Genomic DNA, 17,668 nt, shown 5'->3' on the forward strand with positions numbered 1-17,668 from the left:
GCTGTAAGGATGTGTAACAAATAAACTGTAATCAATGTATTACTTCTACCGGTACATTAAACGAACCGTCCGAGTGAATCGACTCGCCACATCGAATCGGACCTCAGAGCTCATGTCAGAGCGCCTCCCTCCGCAGTGGGCGGACCGACGGCCAGCGCTGCTGCTGTTGGGACACAGACAGTCTCACGGAAAACATGGCGGAGGCTGCGGCGGTCACTCCGCATCGCTTCTTCTGTCACTGTTGTAAGGGTGAAGTGAGTCCCAAACTGCCGGTGAGTCCGTGTCGCTTGTAACTCACAGCCGGTTCACTTTAATCGGTTTGTTCACTGCCGCTGTCGCTCTCGCAAGGTTTCGCTGTTGTGCTAAAGTTAGCATGGTAACGTTAGCAGTGTAGAAAGGCCTCTCGTGCTTTGTTGTTTGTGTATACACACTAAAAACAAACGTATTTTTCCAGTGACCTGTATTTTTAAACGTAAGACTGCTAACGTTACTCGTTCACGTAAAAACGGAGAAAAATGACGTATTTTCTCTTTAGCCTAAATGCTACACTCTAGTGTTTTTGGTATGTTTTCGTACTACATTACTGTACAAATAGGAACTTTTTCACATTTTAGGACGTTTGGCTTTAACAGGCGCTCAGTTCAAGCTCTTAGAGTTTAGAGATTTTCAAAAATGTCTTTAAATGGGATCAATCCTGAGCTCTCTTCAAAAGCGAAACCGGAATACCAAATATTTCTGTTTCTGTTTTAATTATTTGTAACATGACATTTGACGTGGATCACAAATCTGTCGATGACTGTTTAATTCAAGCACTTGTTGGTCAGTGTGTCAGTAAGTCAATCCATCATGAACTCTACTGGTGAGGATGAGTTGTGTGTTTACTATCCATTTAACTCAGTAAACGTATGTACACAGAAGATGAATCAGAACTGGTTCATGTTTAGTGTGATAAAGGCTTAATAGTGTCCCGAGTTGTGCTGCATGTCAAGATAAGCAGCCATCGTCCCACTTTTGTTGGAGACCCACAGGATGACCTGTCTTGACCTGTTCGAATCAGAGAAGAAAAATAGGGAAGCAGCCAATTGAATCAGCCAGCAATTGTGGTGACATGCATTACTGGGAGAGTCTCTCTCCTTTTACAGGACTATTTGTTTTAAATTCAAATGAGTGTATTTTAGTGCTATGCAAATGTGTGTGTCCTCACAAAACCACAGCTTTTTTTACATTGATGTCACCAATGTGATTTTCCAAAATTTTATTCTAATTGTAATTTTGCTTTTATTCAGGAGTATATCTGTCCCAGATGTGACTCTGGCTTCATCGAGGAGGTTACAGAAGATTCCAGGTGAGCTTTTCAATGGCTGCACTTCATCATTCATTGCCTCCAGTGGCATGTTGAAGCTCCTGCACCGCACTAGATTACCATGGCGGCTCTTTCAGTACCTTTTGGAGTATGTAAAGAAGTCGATTGTGTCACCTGGATTCGTAAGCACCACCAAATGGGCATGAGAAATAAAAGATGTGAACCCAGAGCTGTGATGTCAATTTTAATATTGATAAATTAAGTAGAGTTAAAGATCATTCATAGTTTATGCCACCATTCTGCCAGAGGAACATGAAGGATTCAATTTAATTGTTTAATTCCAGCTCCGTTTAGTTTGGATCATATTGGAATTTATTGGGGAAAAGGTTTAGATCCAGTGGTTCCCAATCCTGGACTTAGATTTCCAGCGTACTGCACATTGTAGATGTCTTCTCTTTTATTTGTAAGATTAGGTCTTTAGTAGCATCTGAAATCATTATATTCAGTGCATACTGTGAAAGTACTTGAAGAACCCATCGACTGTTGATTGAAGAACTTTTGAATGCTGTGAATACATTAAAGTAGTAAAATGGCACTTTTCCACTGTGTGGTACGACTCGGCTCGACATGGCTCAGTACGGCTCGACTCGGCTCGGTTTGCGTTTCCACTGCGGTTTAGTACAACTTTAGATTGGTTGGGATTATTCACATGTCGTCATAGTTGCGCCGCCTCTACTGCCGTGACTCGTGAAAAACGTTTTCATTGCGCGTCGCCCCATCAAGCTCTCGCCGGATCCGCTCCTCTGGTATCAATGAGAGGAACATCTATATTTCCTCAACAGACAACGAAGTGGTGCGCTCGTTCAAAACAGTTGTGTTTGTTCCTTCGCTGGCTGTGCTGATTTAAATCTAGCAGTTCTATTGTGTTTATGTCGCAAGTGCAGTGACGCAGGTAGTGAAGATTCTCTCCGGCCTATCAGTGATCATCAGAGTTTACACGTCACGTTTTGGTAACAGTACGATTCACTTGGAACCTCAACCGAGGTGGTACTAAAAAAGGTACCAGGTACTGTACCGAGTGGAAAACCCTCAAAAGTGAACCATACCGTGTTGTACCTTACAGTGGAAAAGCGGCATAAATCAAGAAAAATATCACTGCACACTCTCGTAAGCACTGGTTATTTGTTACCAACATTTCGCCAAACAAGTAGCCTTTGTCAAGTTATGTTTTTTTTGTTTTTTTACATATAAACCTATAAATTATAAATAATATGAATAGGTTGGTCAAAAATTATATTTTGCTTATGATGTACCAGCAATAACCTTGAAAATAAGTTACTTGAGTGGTATTGAACAAGTAGGCCTAGTATAAAATAATTTGTTGATGACATTGTGGTTTGTGAAATGCTTTTTGCGGATATGTTCGTTTATTTGAAATACCTAAAAATGAAAGAAAGAAAAAACATAAAACAGGAAATATGATAGACCTTGCAGACCCTAATGACTTTTAAGGTCATGAGGTTGAGGTTGAAAATGTCTCTTAAAATATATGATAATTTAATCGTATCATGATACAGCAAGTTTAGTTCAAGTTGTGGAATGTTGTGCAACCCTCCGAAAAGCTTATGTAATAAGCTAAATACATTATTGGAATTAAACATTAATAAAATTTGCTTAAAATAAAATGGAAGATGTGGGCATTTAAATTTTTTCAAGGTGTAAAGAAAACGTTCTCTTGATGGTTACAACATAAGACATTTTAGAGTCATTACATTTAAACTTTTCTTGAAAATTGTATAAATGTTTTTCAAAACCATTAGTGAATTCACTTCAGCTTTGCACACATTAAAAACTAGATTTTAAAAACTTTATTTTTTTATCTTAGACACTCTTTATTTGTCATTGACCTACTTAGACTAGAAAAAAAGTTGCTCAACTCCCAGCTCTCTCAGCTTTTCAAATCTAATGACTTCTTAGCTGCTTTGCCAATGTAGGATAGCAAAGTGTCCACTGGTTGAATGCAGTCTTAGCTGTAATCTTATATAGGCTACTCCTTTTTGAAAACTATGTAGTAGAGAAGTGTTATTCATTGTATCCCACCATTCTGTTTGTGTAGTTCAGCTGTTGAATATGGTATACATTAAAAAAACTAAATAAATGAGTTCACAAAGGTCACATTTTTTACATTCTTTGAACGCATGTCACCATTCTTAACGAACAATAAACACTGCATGCATTAAATATTAGCCTGTTGTATGTAGCCAGATCTGACATGAATGTGATTGTTTTATCCTTAGTCTTCTGGACAGTAGTTCAAATAGCCTTGATGACACAGCTTCACAGTTTGCTGAGGTATGTTGACCCCTTCCTTCCACAACATCTTTCCTGTCTGAGATGAGGAGTTTTTGAATAAGTTTGAGTGAGGTAGATTGCACTACTCATCTTGCACTATTTCACTGTAGCTATGGCAGCTGTTGTTCGTGGAGAGGCCGTTCAGTCTGGATCTAGACAGTCCTGACTCTGAGCGGGTCCTGGGAGGGGGAACTGGGTCTGGGAGTCTCGGAACAGGGCCGTTCGGCGGTTCTGTCCCAGGTGGGCTTGGTGGGTCCCTGGGCGGCCCTCTAGTTGGAGGAGAGCACTGGGGTCCTGGTCGTCCTCCACGCCTGCACACGCAAAGGAGATACCGGTCCAGAGGAAGCAGTCGACCGGATCGCTCGCCCGCTGTTGAGGGGTAAGTTAAATATCTCAGATTTTCATTCGGTCATGTTCTGTATACAAAGAAAGTAACAAAAACTTGGAAAATATATTTTAATGGGCATAATTAAGTGTGAAAATAACCGAAGGATATACAGTCAAACCAAAAATTATTCGGAGACCAGATATAATTTTTTATATCTTTTTTTAACTATTGGGTGCAGGACACTATGGTTCATTTATATAAGTGATGATAGCAAAATAAAGTAAACTGTGACAAATTATACCCCAAAATTCTTCAAACAGTGAACTATCAGTAAAACTGATACAAATTTGGGTCCAACAATTATTCAAACCAAGTCTGGGGAAAAAACTGAATTTCAGGTTTGCATGAAGCTGGATGACAGCATGCCCAGGAGACTACAGGCAGTCATTAAGGCTAAGTAAGGGTTGCCCGACTAAGTATTGATAGTTGTGGAGCTGTCTGAAAATATTTGGTTGATTGTAATCCATTACATACCTTTCTATCAAAGTCTAATATTATCATGCTGAATTTGACACAGTTTGACTCTGAGTTCTTGTCATATTTTATTACCATCTTCTAAACTATCGAGAATAAACTGTGATAATGTAAGAAAGGTTGAAGATATCTGAATAAATTTTGGTTTGACTGTATCTATTTCATAAAATAAGTTAATCAGCTAACATAATACATACTCTTTTGGTTTCGGGACCCAATATTTAAAAAATGTACAAATGCAAAAAAAATATCCATATCGGTACTCTGTATTGGTAAGTACCAAAAATAAAAGTATCGGTATCAGGCGAGTACAGGAAAAAGTGGTATCGGTGCATCCCTACACCAAATGTGAAACCAGCACAAATATTTGGCATGCTTAATAAAGAGCAAACAGTCTCAGCAAAGTGACAGTTTGCAGATTAATCAAGCTGTTGTGATGAATTTTAAGGAATATAGAATCAATTTGTTTGCAAGGAAAGTACAGGTTTTCATCAGTCGAACTCTGCCTGGTATATATATATATGGCTGTATCAATTACAAATTACATGGCTGTATTTTAATGCAAGGATGTTATAATACTAGGTCCAGTTATGTAATAATTAAATATAAACTAAATCATGACCTTTAGGAAAAAACACTAAGTAAAATAATATCCTATAAATACTGGTAATAGATGTTAAATAATATAAATGATATTAATACAAATAAAGTATTTTCTTTTTCAAAGTTGGTGTGAATAGGATGTATGATATTGTATATTTCTGAATGGCAGGACATCTAGATTTCTTAAAAAGCAGTAAACTTAAACTGAATATAGGTATAATGAATAGCAATAAAGGTTAAAAATGGTAATACATTACCCATAACTTTAGGTTTGCCATAGTATTACAATAGGAAGTAAACTTCTTATGCAGAAAGGTTTATGTCCCAGCTTAGTAACATGAATGAGACTGTTCTTCTCAACTAGTATATGTAAAACAGCTTTGTTCCACAAAAAATGCTGTGAACAAAATCTGTAGGCTTGAAGATTTTGAAGGCAATATTTATATGTACTGCATGTGGATCAGACGACTGATTAAAACAGCTCATGAAAAGTCAATAAAAAAAAGAAGGAAGTTAGCAGAATTTCCCCCCATGCCAATATCAGTTCCTCAATGATGTCTTTTCTCTCCTTCTAGAATAGTACAGCAGTTTCTCGCAGGTCTTTTTGCCAATTCAGGAGTACCAGGCTCTCCTCCACTGTCATGGTAAAGAAAACATTTTACTCCGTATTTTGCAACTGTAATTTGGGGAGTCAGTATATATAGATAGATGTATTTATTTTATGTTTGATTCTTTTTTTTTTCTTTTTTTGTCATTGACAATGACAGATGTCTTCTAGATGACACTTGTAGTGGTCTTTTCATTCAAATATATGAGGTAGCCCAGTTGATACTTCAAAGTTGTTAAGCTTCACTGAATTATGGCATACAAAAACATTCTACTACGTTACTACTTAACATCGGTTTTATATACATATATAAATATATTAGTGCTGTCAAACGATTAATCACATCCAAAATAAATGTTTGTTTACATAATATATGTGTGTATAATGTGTATATTTTAATGTACAAGTATAAATTAAGAAAAAATTAGCTTTTAGATCAAAATATAAGACTATGAAAATATAAATGTATAAACATGTACATTTATTCTAAATATATACTGTATGTGTGTGCCCCATTTTTCATGAGCTTAACTCAAAGATCTTAGACTTTTTCTATGAACACAAAAGACCTATTTCTCTCTTATATTCTGTGTTAGTGAGCACTTCTCCTTTGCCAAGATAATCCATCCACCTCACAGTTGTGGCATATAAAGATGCTGATTGGACGGCATGATTATTGCACAAGTGTGCCTTATGCCACGTTTCCACCAAAATTACCTTGAACTTTTTCCCCCCAGACCTGTTGCTGACTGCGTTTCCACCGCAGTCTAAAGTACCGTGAAGATTAGGCAAATAGTCAAGTGACGTAGGTCTGCGTGCGTTTCTCAATATACAAAGTACGCAAATTTCGGACTTGCATTCTCGGTAGTTCGGACTTTGTGAGTTCGACTCGGAAGTGTGAACTCCAACTTGTAAAGTCCGGTAATTCTGCAAACATATTAACATAACATTTTAACATATTAATTGAATAAAGACCAAATATTACCTCTTAAATTTACCCCAAAACAAATTATATTTTATTTTTAACCACTAAAGAGACATCAGAGCCAAATGTCAGAAGGACTAGCTTATTCGAGACTGCTCTCGAGGGTAAACATGAGCTCCTGCTGATTGCGTCAATCCTCCAGAATGGGCAAAACACATTTTTAAATAGGTGCTGTCTTATATAAATAAACTGCAGATTTGAGTTTTAATCAACTACATTCTTGTCTGAAACACTTTAAAAACTACATTTCATGAAACAATTTCTGTATTATTTTGAATACTATTAGAATAAATTGTGGTTGAAATCACAATGCTGTGTGAACACAACAAATCAACAGGTTTAACATGAGTATGCTGGCCATGCAAAAACTGGGATGCTTTCAGCTACTAAGAAATGTGTTGATATCCTTGCAACATGGGGCCGTGCATTATCATGCTGCAACATGAGGTGATGGTCTTGGATGAATGGCACATCAATAGGCCTCAGGATCTCGTCACGGTATCTCGGTATCATTCAAAATGCTATCAGTAAAATGCACCTGTGTTCAATGTATATAACATACAAAGTGCCAGATGCCAGCGAATGTGAGCATTTGCCCACTCAAGGCGGGTTACGACGACGAACTGCAGTCAGGTCGAGACTCCGATGAGGATGACAAGCATGCAGATGAGCTTCACTGAGACGGTTTCTGACAGTTTATGCAGAAATTCTTTGGTTATGCATTTGGAGATGGCTTATGGTAGAGCAATCAAGAGTCAAGAGACATTTATTTATCATTTGCATAGTTAACACTGGGGAAAACTGGGCATTGAAATGCTTATGCCGAGGCTCAGACATACAGTCACAATAACAGGACATAAACAGACGTATGTGGAGGGCAATGGTACATTCAATTGACGGCCAACAGCTCTGGTGGACATTCCTGCAGTCAGCATGCCAATTGCACACTCCCTAAAATCTTGCAACATCTGTGGCATTTTGCTGTGTGATAAAACTGCACATTTTACGGTGTCATTTTAATGTAGCCAGCCTAAGGCACACCTGGGTTTTTTCAGTTTACGTGATCTAGCTCTTGATTTAATTATTGTTATTTTTTATTATGGTTATTTCTTTGCCGGGAGTCAAATATATTAACAATGTGTGCGGTAATAGCACCTATGGTAATTCACTTTGGACAAAAGACACAAGGAAACGCGTTGTGAAAAAAATATCAACGGTAATCATCACAGAAATTAGCATTCGGGCGGTATTAGTTTTCTCAGAGGATCATTGATTTTGCTGAAAAACAGTAAGTAATTTGCTCTGGAATTATCACAGAGGTTGTGTGAGAAAAACACAGACGTGGCAGATTCGAACGGGATTAAAATCACCAAGTATGTCTGTGAAACACAAATTTCTCTAACGACCCCCTGTAAAACTAGTCCCGTCCGAATAGGGCTATAGAAAAAGTCTTAGAATCTTTGAGTTCAGCTCATGGGCGCAAAAACAAAAGTGTTGCATTTATAATTTTGTTCAGTCATGCATGTATAATGTAAACAAATAAATAATGTAAACTTATTTTGAATGCGATTAATCGTTTGACAGCACTATATGTGGACCAGTTTATGACACTTTTTCTTAGTGTTGTTGGATATGAGATATTAAAATATCCACAATTCGTTACAATTTTAGAAACTTGGTGGTGTGTCTGATTAAAACACTGGAAAAAACACCAGTCCTTTGCTGTATGATAAAAACAGTATGGTTTTAAGGCACTACAAACAATACCAAAGAGAATATCAAACTCATACAATCAATTCATCAATAAACATAAATACTGTACTCAATCCTAATAGGTATTAAATATCTAAACAATCCAACTAATTCAAACTATACAGTTGGCAAACAAACGCATCCTAAGGGAAGGACTCAAAGGACATGGTTGGGTGTCCATTCAAACAGCCACACCTCACCAAGGCAATAGGGACAAAGAAAGGAAGTAAGGTCTATTTATAGACCTTAACCAGGGGAATATGGGTAATTTAGTCCACCATATATGGAAATGTAGTTTACTAGGAATTGTGGGAGATGTAGTACAAAGAAAAAAAAAAGAGAACATTTTAATAGAATGTCCCATTTTAAATGATTCTAGACCATGTTTTTACTGCGAAAATATCTTTCTTAGATTAAATATCTTAAGACATTTTTAAAAAGTCTCTCCTGGAAAAATGTGTGTAGTTTTATCATTGATTAAAAGATTCTATTTGATTCTTATCAATACCACTGTTGTTATTTGTAAGTTCTTTGTATAGTGATTGCTTCTTAAAGGGATCATGAACTGACCCTGTTCACTGATGTCCACCTATTTTTTTTATGTTATTGTTGAGTGTTGAATTCAGTGACTTGAATTGAATTTGAGATTTTTACATCAAAAAACATAATGTAGAAGTAATAGGCTATGTTCTGTCTTATTTTTGACCCCCTCATCAAAACGCTCTGTTTGAATCGCTGTGGCAGATTTTAGACTCGGAAGCAGACACTTGCTGCAATGATTGGCTAACAGTTGTGTATGTTTGACAGCCTACGTCCTTCACAGATGTACACTGCTGTGATTTAGGTTAAAAACGCATAGTACATAAGTACATAAAAAATAATCTATTTAACAGACAAAGCAATAGTGACCACATAATGAAAACAGTTACTCACACTTGTGTGTTGCTGTCAGATCCAGCACATGATCATCTTTTAGTTTTTTAAATCCCACGTTGAATTGTGCCTTGTTTGTAAATGAATCCGTGGTAAAATGAAGTGAACAAAAGACAGAGTTCTTACTGGCACAGTCTGGAACGTCATAAAAAAAAAAAAGAAGTAAATTAACTCTTTCCTAACATTGGAATCAAAAGGAAAGACATGAAAATAGTTTTTTCCACAAATTGGCACTGCACAGCGTCTTCAGAGCCATCTTTATCGTTTGGTTTCTGCATAGACCTGCATGTTCACCTCTCTCGTAAACCCTGCTTGTGTGAATCAGTGGGCGGGGCTAAACAGACAGTGATGTCAATCTTCTGCAGAGGCGGCTCTTATCCAAACTATTACATCAAAGAGTAGAACATTATAAAAGCTGTCGCCTTGACAGACTGCCTTTAATATAAGCTGTTTTTAGACTAACAACATACTTTTCAGTTCTGAAACTTGCAGGATGTTTTTATAATACAGTGACCTCTTATATGTCAAAAAATCATGATTCACAAGATTCATGACCCCTTTAAGAAAAGGTTATATTATTGTAAATGGTGTATTTAAATGACAGCCATTGTTACTGATATGGTATTAAAACATACATACTGGTCATCTTGGTGTGTGTGTGTTAGGACGGGCATGCTGCACTCAAACCCTGGGGACTATGCCTGGGGACAGGGGGGTCTGGATGCAGTCATCACACAGGTGAGCAGGAGTTGTGTGTGTACATTACCTGATCTATGACTCGGTGCAAACAAGCTGATCGTCTTTCTCTCACACAGTTATTGGGTCAGTTTGAGAACACGGGTCCTCCTCCTGCTGAGAAAGAGAAAATTTCCTCCCTCCCCACTGTTATCATCACTCAGGAACACATTGGTTAGTCTGTCCTCTCTCTTCCCTTTTCTTTGAAGCTCTTGTTGTTTTTTTTCTTCTGGTCTGTCAAAGGCACAGTGGGCCATTTCAGTTATGATTTAAGGCTTTCAGACTCAGTGGGGGTCATTGACCTACCAGTACGAGTCTTGTGTGGTGATGAATTATAATTCTTATTTAAGGCAGCGCTCGTCTACTGAAATCTCATTATTCTCACCCCCTGCACGCTGCCTCTCTCGTTCTCTCCTCACTTTTCCTAGACTGCAATATGGAGTGCCCTGTATGTAAGGAAGACTACACGGTGGGTGAGCCGGTCAGGCTGCTGCCCTGTAACCACATCTTCCACAGTGACTGCATCGTGCCCTGGCTTGAACTGGTGAGAGAAACCATGGGGAGGAGGAACCAGACTAAAGGGAGAGAATAGGGAAAAGACATAGGAAAGTCTTAGATATAAGAATATATTGAAGTAAGAAAAAATTATGAATGGTAATGGAAATATATTCTGAAAGCATTTTCTTTTATTTTTGTTTGAACATCTGATAAATGTAATTAAGGGGTTGGAGTTCTAGCTCTAAATTATACTAAAAATATCAAAACTTAATTTTTGATTAGCAATATGCATGGCTAAGAACTTCATTTGAACAACTTTAAAGGTGATTTTCTCAGTATTTCGATTTTTTTGCACCCTCAGATTCCAGATTTTCAAATAGTTGTATCGCTGCCAAATATTGTCCGTTCCTAATAAACCATACATAAATGAAAAGCTTATTTATTCAGTTTTCAGCAGATGTATAAATATCAATTTAAAAAAAAAATTACACTTTAGACTGGTTTTGTGGTCCAATTTGTGTAAAATCATCTGGAATATCTTTTTTTCTTTTTCTCCAAACACACATTTTATTGACTCAGCAATATCCACGTGATTTGCACAGATGGAATTAACTAAATGTGACCAAGAAAGAGAAGAAGAAAAAATGCCAAAAAGGATGATTCACTCTTCTTCCTTATAGGCAGCTGTGTATTTTCCAAATTTATTCAGTGTTGACTACGGTTCAAAAGTTTGGGGTTGGTAAAAGGTTTTAATTATTTATTTTTGTCTTGTATATTTATATATTTGTCTGACCAATGCTTTATTTGTTTGATCAAAAATATACTAAAACAGTCATGTTATGAAAAAATATTACAATTTAAAAACTTGTTAGGTTAAAAATGTTAACCTGAATGCACTGTATGTCGCTTTGGATAAAAGTGTCTGCTAAATGCATAAATTTCATTTAATTTAAATGTAATTTAAATAGTTAAAAATTTCAAAACATTTAAACAATTTATTTTCTTGTGATTGCAAAGCTGAATTTTATGCATGCATTAGTCTTCAGTCACTTTCCTTCAGAAATCATTCTAGTAAGCAGAGTTGCTGCTCTAGTAACCTTTCTTATTATCCACATTGAAAATAGTTGTGCTGCTTAATATTTTTGTGGAAAGTGATTTTTTTTCTGGATTTTTAGATCAACAATGTAAAAAAAAAACGAATTTACTTGAAATAGTAAAGAGAGAATAAAAAGGATTTATTTTTTAAGTACTTACCTCAAACTTTTGAATTGTAGTGTGTGATATTAAAGACAGCATCGTTAAATTCAGTAATTGTCTTATATATTATTCTTCTGAAACCAAGATAAATGAAACATTTACTTTTGTATTAAGTTGACTGATGGTGCGAGTGTGTTCCACATGCAAAGGATGTTATAAGCAGTAAACGGAGAAAATATGCAGCCTTACAAAAAGTTTTAGCCAAAAATTCATCATACGTATTCTTTATGAATTTACTGATAACAACACAGCAGACTGTGTCAGGGGTGAAAAGTAACACTCTTGTTCAGAACTGGAAAGTTTGCATTTTTGTGCTTATTAGATGAAATCATTCTGATTTTAGTCACTTATGAAGTTCAGTGTCAGTTTGAACTCTACCTTCAAGTTCACGAATGGTCACTGACATACCTGTCTCTCTTCTTCCTCCCGGAAGCACGACACATGTCCTGTGTGCAGGAAGAGCCTCAATGGGGAAGAAAGTGGCACTCGGTCCTCATCAGAGCCTTCCCCCCTAAACACTGATCCTCGCACACCGGAGAGATGGTCCTTCTGAAACACACGCACACACGTCTGCCCATCTCATCCGAGCTCTCCGTCTTAACCCAAGCTTATTTGTCTCTCTGCCTTAGTTTTTTTTGTTGTCTATTCTTTGTGTTCATCCCACCATGCTGGTGTGTTTTTACTATGGTTTGTTTACTTCTGTTCTCTAACACCGTCCTTCTCAGTTTCTGTGTCTTTCAGACGTCTTTGATCTCCTCCAAAGTTCTCCACACAGAATTTCACCTAGTTTTCCCTTCCCCAAGTGAACAAACAGTGCAGGATGAGGCTAGGGTCAGGCACATGTTGTTGCTGTAGCAGCACAGCTCCCCAACCCACATTTAGATGGTACAGTGTTTGGTTTCCCAGAGATGAGCTGTACTCCCTGCCCCTTGTCGTTCAATGTGAATTCTCATTGGGTTGGGGTGCCGTGTTTTTGCGGTTTGTGAACATTGCTTTACTTCCCCAGGCCTGTTGTGGTTCTCGCATCTCTTTTGTCCAGGAGATCATGACGTTTTCTCTCTGTCCTTTTTGATTCCAACTCTGGTGTGTATATATCACAAACCCATCAATGTCATTTGATTTGATTTAGTTCTTTTCACTCTCATTTCTATGACAGTTTCTTCTAATGTAAATAATTTTAGTTGGAAAACTCATTTAAGGAAGACAAAAAAAACACCTGGTGAGAATGACGATGAATTGCTAAATATTAAAGTATATAAATATATATTATATGATGTGTATGACCATGATGTATTAATAATAAAATTGAACAAAAACAAGGCAACATGTTGATCTTATGATACAGATGAACAACAAATGCATTCAGATCTTCCTATTTGATTTTTGTTGACATAAATATGCATTCTCAGACGAGATGGCTGTGAGAAGTTGCGTTTATTGTGTCTTTTTAATTCTTAGTGTGTTCAGTGCAAGGAATTTTATACATCAAGTTTTTCCAGGAATGCTAGCATTACTTGTTAAAACATGACTCAGTCACATTATTTTTCTGTATTGCCTTTAAAATTGATAATTGTCCCATAAATCGTCTTTTGATTGCCATGGATGTAAACAGCTTAGCAAGTGAAATGAATAGATTATGAACCACCACTGAATCTAGAGAAATTATTTCTTTGTAATCATGGTTGCTGCGGTCATTTGAAATGGTCTGAGTTACTCATTAAGGTGCAGATGTGGCTTATTGACATGGTGTTTGGTACAGCTGTTCAGCGTCTGCTCCACAGTAGTGTGAGGATGGAATGAGGTGGAGCACTTCCTGGCAGAAAGCCCAGCGTTTGATCCCAAACTTCAAACCGCACCTCCTCTTCAGACCTGCAATTTCATAACATGTTACATACACATGACATGATGCAACAACACCAGCTGAGCGTAAACGATCACATTCTTTTACCTGTTGAGAATGATTAGCACGGCTGAGGCATCAGGTCTGATATAGGAAGAAACTTCCAGGCTGGTGTGCTGACTGAAGGACACGCCCACTCTCTGTGACCCCTCCCATAGGAACTTGCTGTCAGGTACAAAAAGTTTCTCAATGATGTATAAAATAACGTGTCGTTTTACATAACCCAAGTATGATGAAAAAAAATCAGTAAACAATAAACATGTATGCTAGTGAAAACTACATTTAATCTTTAGAAACCATTTTAATCCAAGAGCTGAATCTTGTCACTGTTAAGGGTGTCTTGAAGGAGTTTTACCTGAAGTGGGCCATGCTGTAGAAGGTGGGCTGCTTGTAGAAGACGTCTTTATTTGAGTCCACAATAATAGGGCTGTCCACAAAGTTCTTAACCCAATTTGGCCCTCCATCCTGATTAAGGGCCAGGTTCCAGTCTGTCCAGCCAGTCACAAAGTTATTCAGGTCCTAAATAAAAAGGGATAATTTAATAATTTTTAAATAATTACATTTTCTATACATTGTATTGCAACCACTTTGTATATTAGCAGCAGTGCACAAAAATATAGTGTATATTTATGGCCCCACAAAATTTTGCCCACAAACTTTTCTAAAAATATATTTTATCATTTCTAAAGGATATATATATATATATACACACATTAAATATTATATATATATATATATATACATACACGTGTATATGTATAATTAAATATTAACATATTATTATTAACATTAATTATGAATAAACTCCACATGTACGCCTTTATTGAATAATGATAACACAACTGATTCAAAATCAACTGAAACTGCTTAAATATACCAAGTGTTCTAACAATTTTGGCCACCACTGTATAAAGTAAATAATAGTTTTTACTTTTAATAATAATTGAATAATAATAATTTATTTCAAATACACCGTGTACCTGTATGATGTCATGTGCATAATCTTCTGCTCGGTCCCAGCTGCCCAGACGCACCCCGCGATCCAGCGGGTTCCACCCAGCACACGCCTCGGTTGAAAACAGGAAGTACTCTGGGTAGAGGTGGTGCGTGGTAGTCAGGGTGATGTCAGGTGGTGCAATGTTGTTCAGATACCAGTGAAATCCAATCCCGTGGACATAACGTGCTGCTTGTACATCACTCAGAACCTTCAACGTGGAGAGACAGAGATGAATGGGGTTTTTTAATCATCCCCCCATCCTTCTTTTTGTCCACACTTACCACTTTAGCCCAGTGTGGAAGCAGAAGTCGGTTGTCATCGAGGATCATAAGGCGGGTCTGGGGAAAGGATGAGGAATGGAGCCCTGGACCCAGATCCAGGGCAATCCAGTCACGCTGCGTCTCCGCAGTAAAACCCAAAGCCTGAAAACTGTAATTTGTCATTTCGCCTGCAGTGGGCTCGTTTCCTGATGTCAACCCCCAGAAAGAAAGATTATGTTTCCCATATTCCTCTAGAAATCTGAAAAGGACAGGTGAAAGGCCTTATTAAAAGGTTAAAAGGGCTGGAAATGTATTTCTTTTGTAGTTAGTTATAGATAAGATACTGGTATCTAAATACAGTTTTAGGTTCCTTTACGCACTTAATGTAGTACTGGGCCCAGGTCTTGTGCTCTTTGCCTCCTGGCTTGCCTTTGAGAGAGCCTTTGCCAATCAGCGCCCCATTGGTCTTCAGCCAGGCGGGGGCGCTCCAAGCACTGGCGAACAGATTGAGAGGCTGAGCAGAGAGAGCCTGTGCCCGCTGCAGCAGGGGAATCTGGGAGAGACAGAACACATGAATCAGAGTGTGACATCTGTGGTGTTGTGGGTAGAGCCGTGAAAAATGCATTGTCTACGAAAATATTGAAATTGTTGTTGCAGATAGAGTATGTTCCTTACTTTGCAAAAAAAACTAACACAATCTTGAGAGTCTACACACTGACTGTGGTGCAGCCTATTAGAACACACTTGAAAATAGCTCCAAACACAACTGGAGCAACTATTTTTTGCTGTGGTTTTGTTTGTGTATGATACCTTCATGTGAATATCCTCTTCAGCCAGGGTGAAGTTCTGGAGATCGTAGTCTTCTGGAGTGTCAGCGTACGTGTAGAGGCGAGTTGAGAAATCACAACTGGCCATCGGCACTCTCACGAAACGGTACTCTATACCTGTGACAGGCAGGGATGCGCAACATTCAGAACTCCGACTGCTGAACCTATTTTCTTTTTCTTTTCCAAATCTCTGTCCCACTCACCATCTGTGGAGAAGTACTGTCTGAGCAGCTGGTCCTGAGCTCCAGAGGACAGGGACAGAATATTCATAGCTGCTGCATCTGTCATGGCTCCCCCAAATCCTTTAATGCGCTGATACTTCTGACTGGGATTCAGAGTGATTCGGAGAACTGAGATTGAGGAGACAAAAAAAGGTGTTCAGGAATGGAAGGATGTAGGTAGCAATATTCATTTTTAAATGTAAGATGTAAAATAGCAATGTATTTCTGTATTTAAATTTATATAATGGCAAATGTAAGATAATACTTCTTTTTTTTTGCACTAATCATTGCACACATGTATGGAAAAATAGAAATTTAAATACAGAAATACATTGCCATTTTACATATTGCATTGCCATTTTGCATATTACATTTCAAAATGAATACTGCTACCCATAAGATTCCATAATATGCTAATTATATAATTTAATTGTACATTTTTAAACTCCATTTCCCTTTTGCACTAATCATTGCGCATATGTATGGGAAAATATAAATACAGAAAAATATTTCCATTTTATATATTGATTTTGCATATTACATTAAAAAATTTTTTATATATATATATATATATATATGTGTGTGTGTGTGTGTGTGTGTATATATATATAATACTTCTTTCTCTACTTTTCTTTACCACTTTCTATAAAAGGACTAATGACAAAATATAACATTTTGAAACGATGCCTTAATAATATTTACACATACTGTGCATTAGCGGTCACAAGTTTGAAATAATTAAGCTTTTTTGATGTCTCATGCTCGCTAAGGCTGCATCAAAAAAAGTTAAAACAGTAATATTGTGAAATATTATTGTAATTTAAAATAATGTTTTTTTAATTTAATATATATTTAAATGCAATTTATTCATGTGATGCAAAGCTGAATTTTCATTTTGGGGTGCCAAACTAACCCTTTAAGAGTTTTAGACGTTGATATTAGTAGCAGTCTCACCTGCACCGGTGCTGTTCTTCTGGAACTGGCCTTGAGTCTTTACGAGTCTGCTGCCAGATTTAATGCTGACATATGACAAGAACTGACCGGGATCTGGCAACTCAGTCCTGCCCACAGAATCGCAGTATGTCGCATTGCACGCGCACACAACCGAACCATGACCGAAATTCAGAGCTTGACAGTCGTCAGCTGGACAAATGAAGCGAAGTGACACAAACAAGCAGACAGATACAAATAAAAACAACATGATCAAAATGTGTCGTATATTATTAATCTGATTACACACCTCTCGCTATAGTGATCAGTCCAGTCAGCAGAACGAACAGAAGCGTCTCTCGCATTCTGTCGATCAGATGATGGGGATTTTTGTTGCGTGTAAACAATGCTGTCAAATATTAAACGTGCTCTCACAGCTTATTCCTAGCAGACAAACCCTTATGTATATGAGAACGTATATCCGACGCTTGAAAACGAAAATATTATAATCAATAATGTCCTCTAAATGTTGTTTTAAAGAACCATTTTAATCGTCGGTATAGTTTCTGGACGCACCGTGCGACCGAGTTCCGCGTGGCGTGAGACTGCGATCACGTGACCACCTCACCACGTGACATCCAACAAC

General features: G+C 37.4%; 2 protein-coding genes across 2 annotated transcripts; one reads left to right on the plus strand and one right to left on the minus strand.

The window, feature by feature from the left end:
* Window positions 1–121: 121 nt before the first annotated feature.
* On the plus strand, window positions 122–13,206 carry rnf115a (ring finger protein 115a). Its single transcript, XM_059567552.1, has 9 exons — window positions 122–272; window positions 1,287–1,345; window positions 3,601–3,655; window positions 3,766–4,034; window positions 5,696–5,764; window positions 10,063–10,135; window positions 10,213–10,306; window positions 10,561–10,676; window positions 12,321–13,206. The coding sequence occupies exons 1-9, from the start codon at window positions 195–197 to the stop codon at window positions 12,438–12,440; spliced, it is 933 nt and encodes a 310-aa protein (XP_059423535.1). The 5' UTR covers window positions 122–194; the 3' UTR covers window positions 12,441–13,206.
* A 96-nt stretch (window positions 13,207–13,302) lies between these two features.
* On the minus strand, window positions 13,303–17,638 carry gba1 (glucosylceramidase beta 1). The gene is made up of 10 exons (XM_059567551.1): window positions 17,333–17,638; window positions 17,047–17,235; window positions 16,075–16,221; window positions 15,855–15,988; window positions 15,425–15,597; window positions 15,066–15,303; window positions 14,768–14,992; window positions 14,143–14,306; window positions 13,836–13,952; window positions 13,303–13,756 (listed from the first exon to the last, which is right to left on the minus strand). Exons 1-10 carry the CDS (start codon window positions 17,385–17,387, stop codon window positions 13,651–13,653), a joined length of 1,548 nt encoding a protein of 515 aa, XP_059423534.1. The 5' UTR covers window positions 17,388–17,638; the 3' UTR covers window positions 13,303–13,650.
* Window positions 17,639–17,668: the final 30 nt, after the last annotated feature.

The sequence above is a fragment of the Carassius carassius genome, chromosome 15 (genome assembly GCF_963082965.1).
Source record: "Carassius carassius chromosome 15, fCarCar2.1, whole genome shotgun sequence".
NCBI classification, from domain to species: Eukaryota; Metazoa; Chordata; class Actinopteri; order Cypriniformes; family Cyprinidae; genus Carassius; species Carassius carassius.

Bases quoted from the DNA above. Each gene is read 5' to 3' on its own strand.
- rnf115a (XM_059567552.1), top strand. From the start codon at position 195: ATGGCGGAGGCTGCGGCGGTCACTCCGCATCGCTTCTTCTGTCACTGT. The intron at 5,765-10,062 runs GTAAAGAAAACA...TGTGTGTGTTAG, and splicing joins GGCTCTCCTCCACTGTCATG to GACGGGCATGCTGCACTCAA. The intron at 10,677-12,320 runs GTGAGAGAAACC...TCCTCCCGGAAG, and splicing joins TCGTGCCCTGGCTTGAACTG to CACGACACATGTCCTGTGTG.
- gba1 (XM_059567551.1), bottom strand. From the start codon at position 17,387: ATGCGAGAGACGCTTCTGTTCGTTCTGCTGACTGGACTGATCACTATA. The intron at 16,222-17,046 runs GTGAGACTGCTA...CCTCAATCTCAG, and splicing joins GAAGAACAGCACCGGTGCAG to TTCTCCGAATCACTCTGAAT. The intron at 15,304-15,424 runs GTGCGTAAAGGA...TGTCCTTTTCAG, and splicing joins TGGGCCCAGTACTACATTAA to ATTTCTAGAGGAATATGGGA.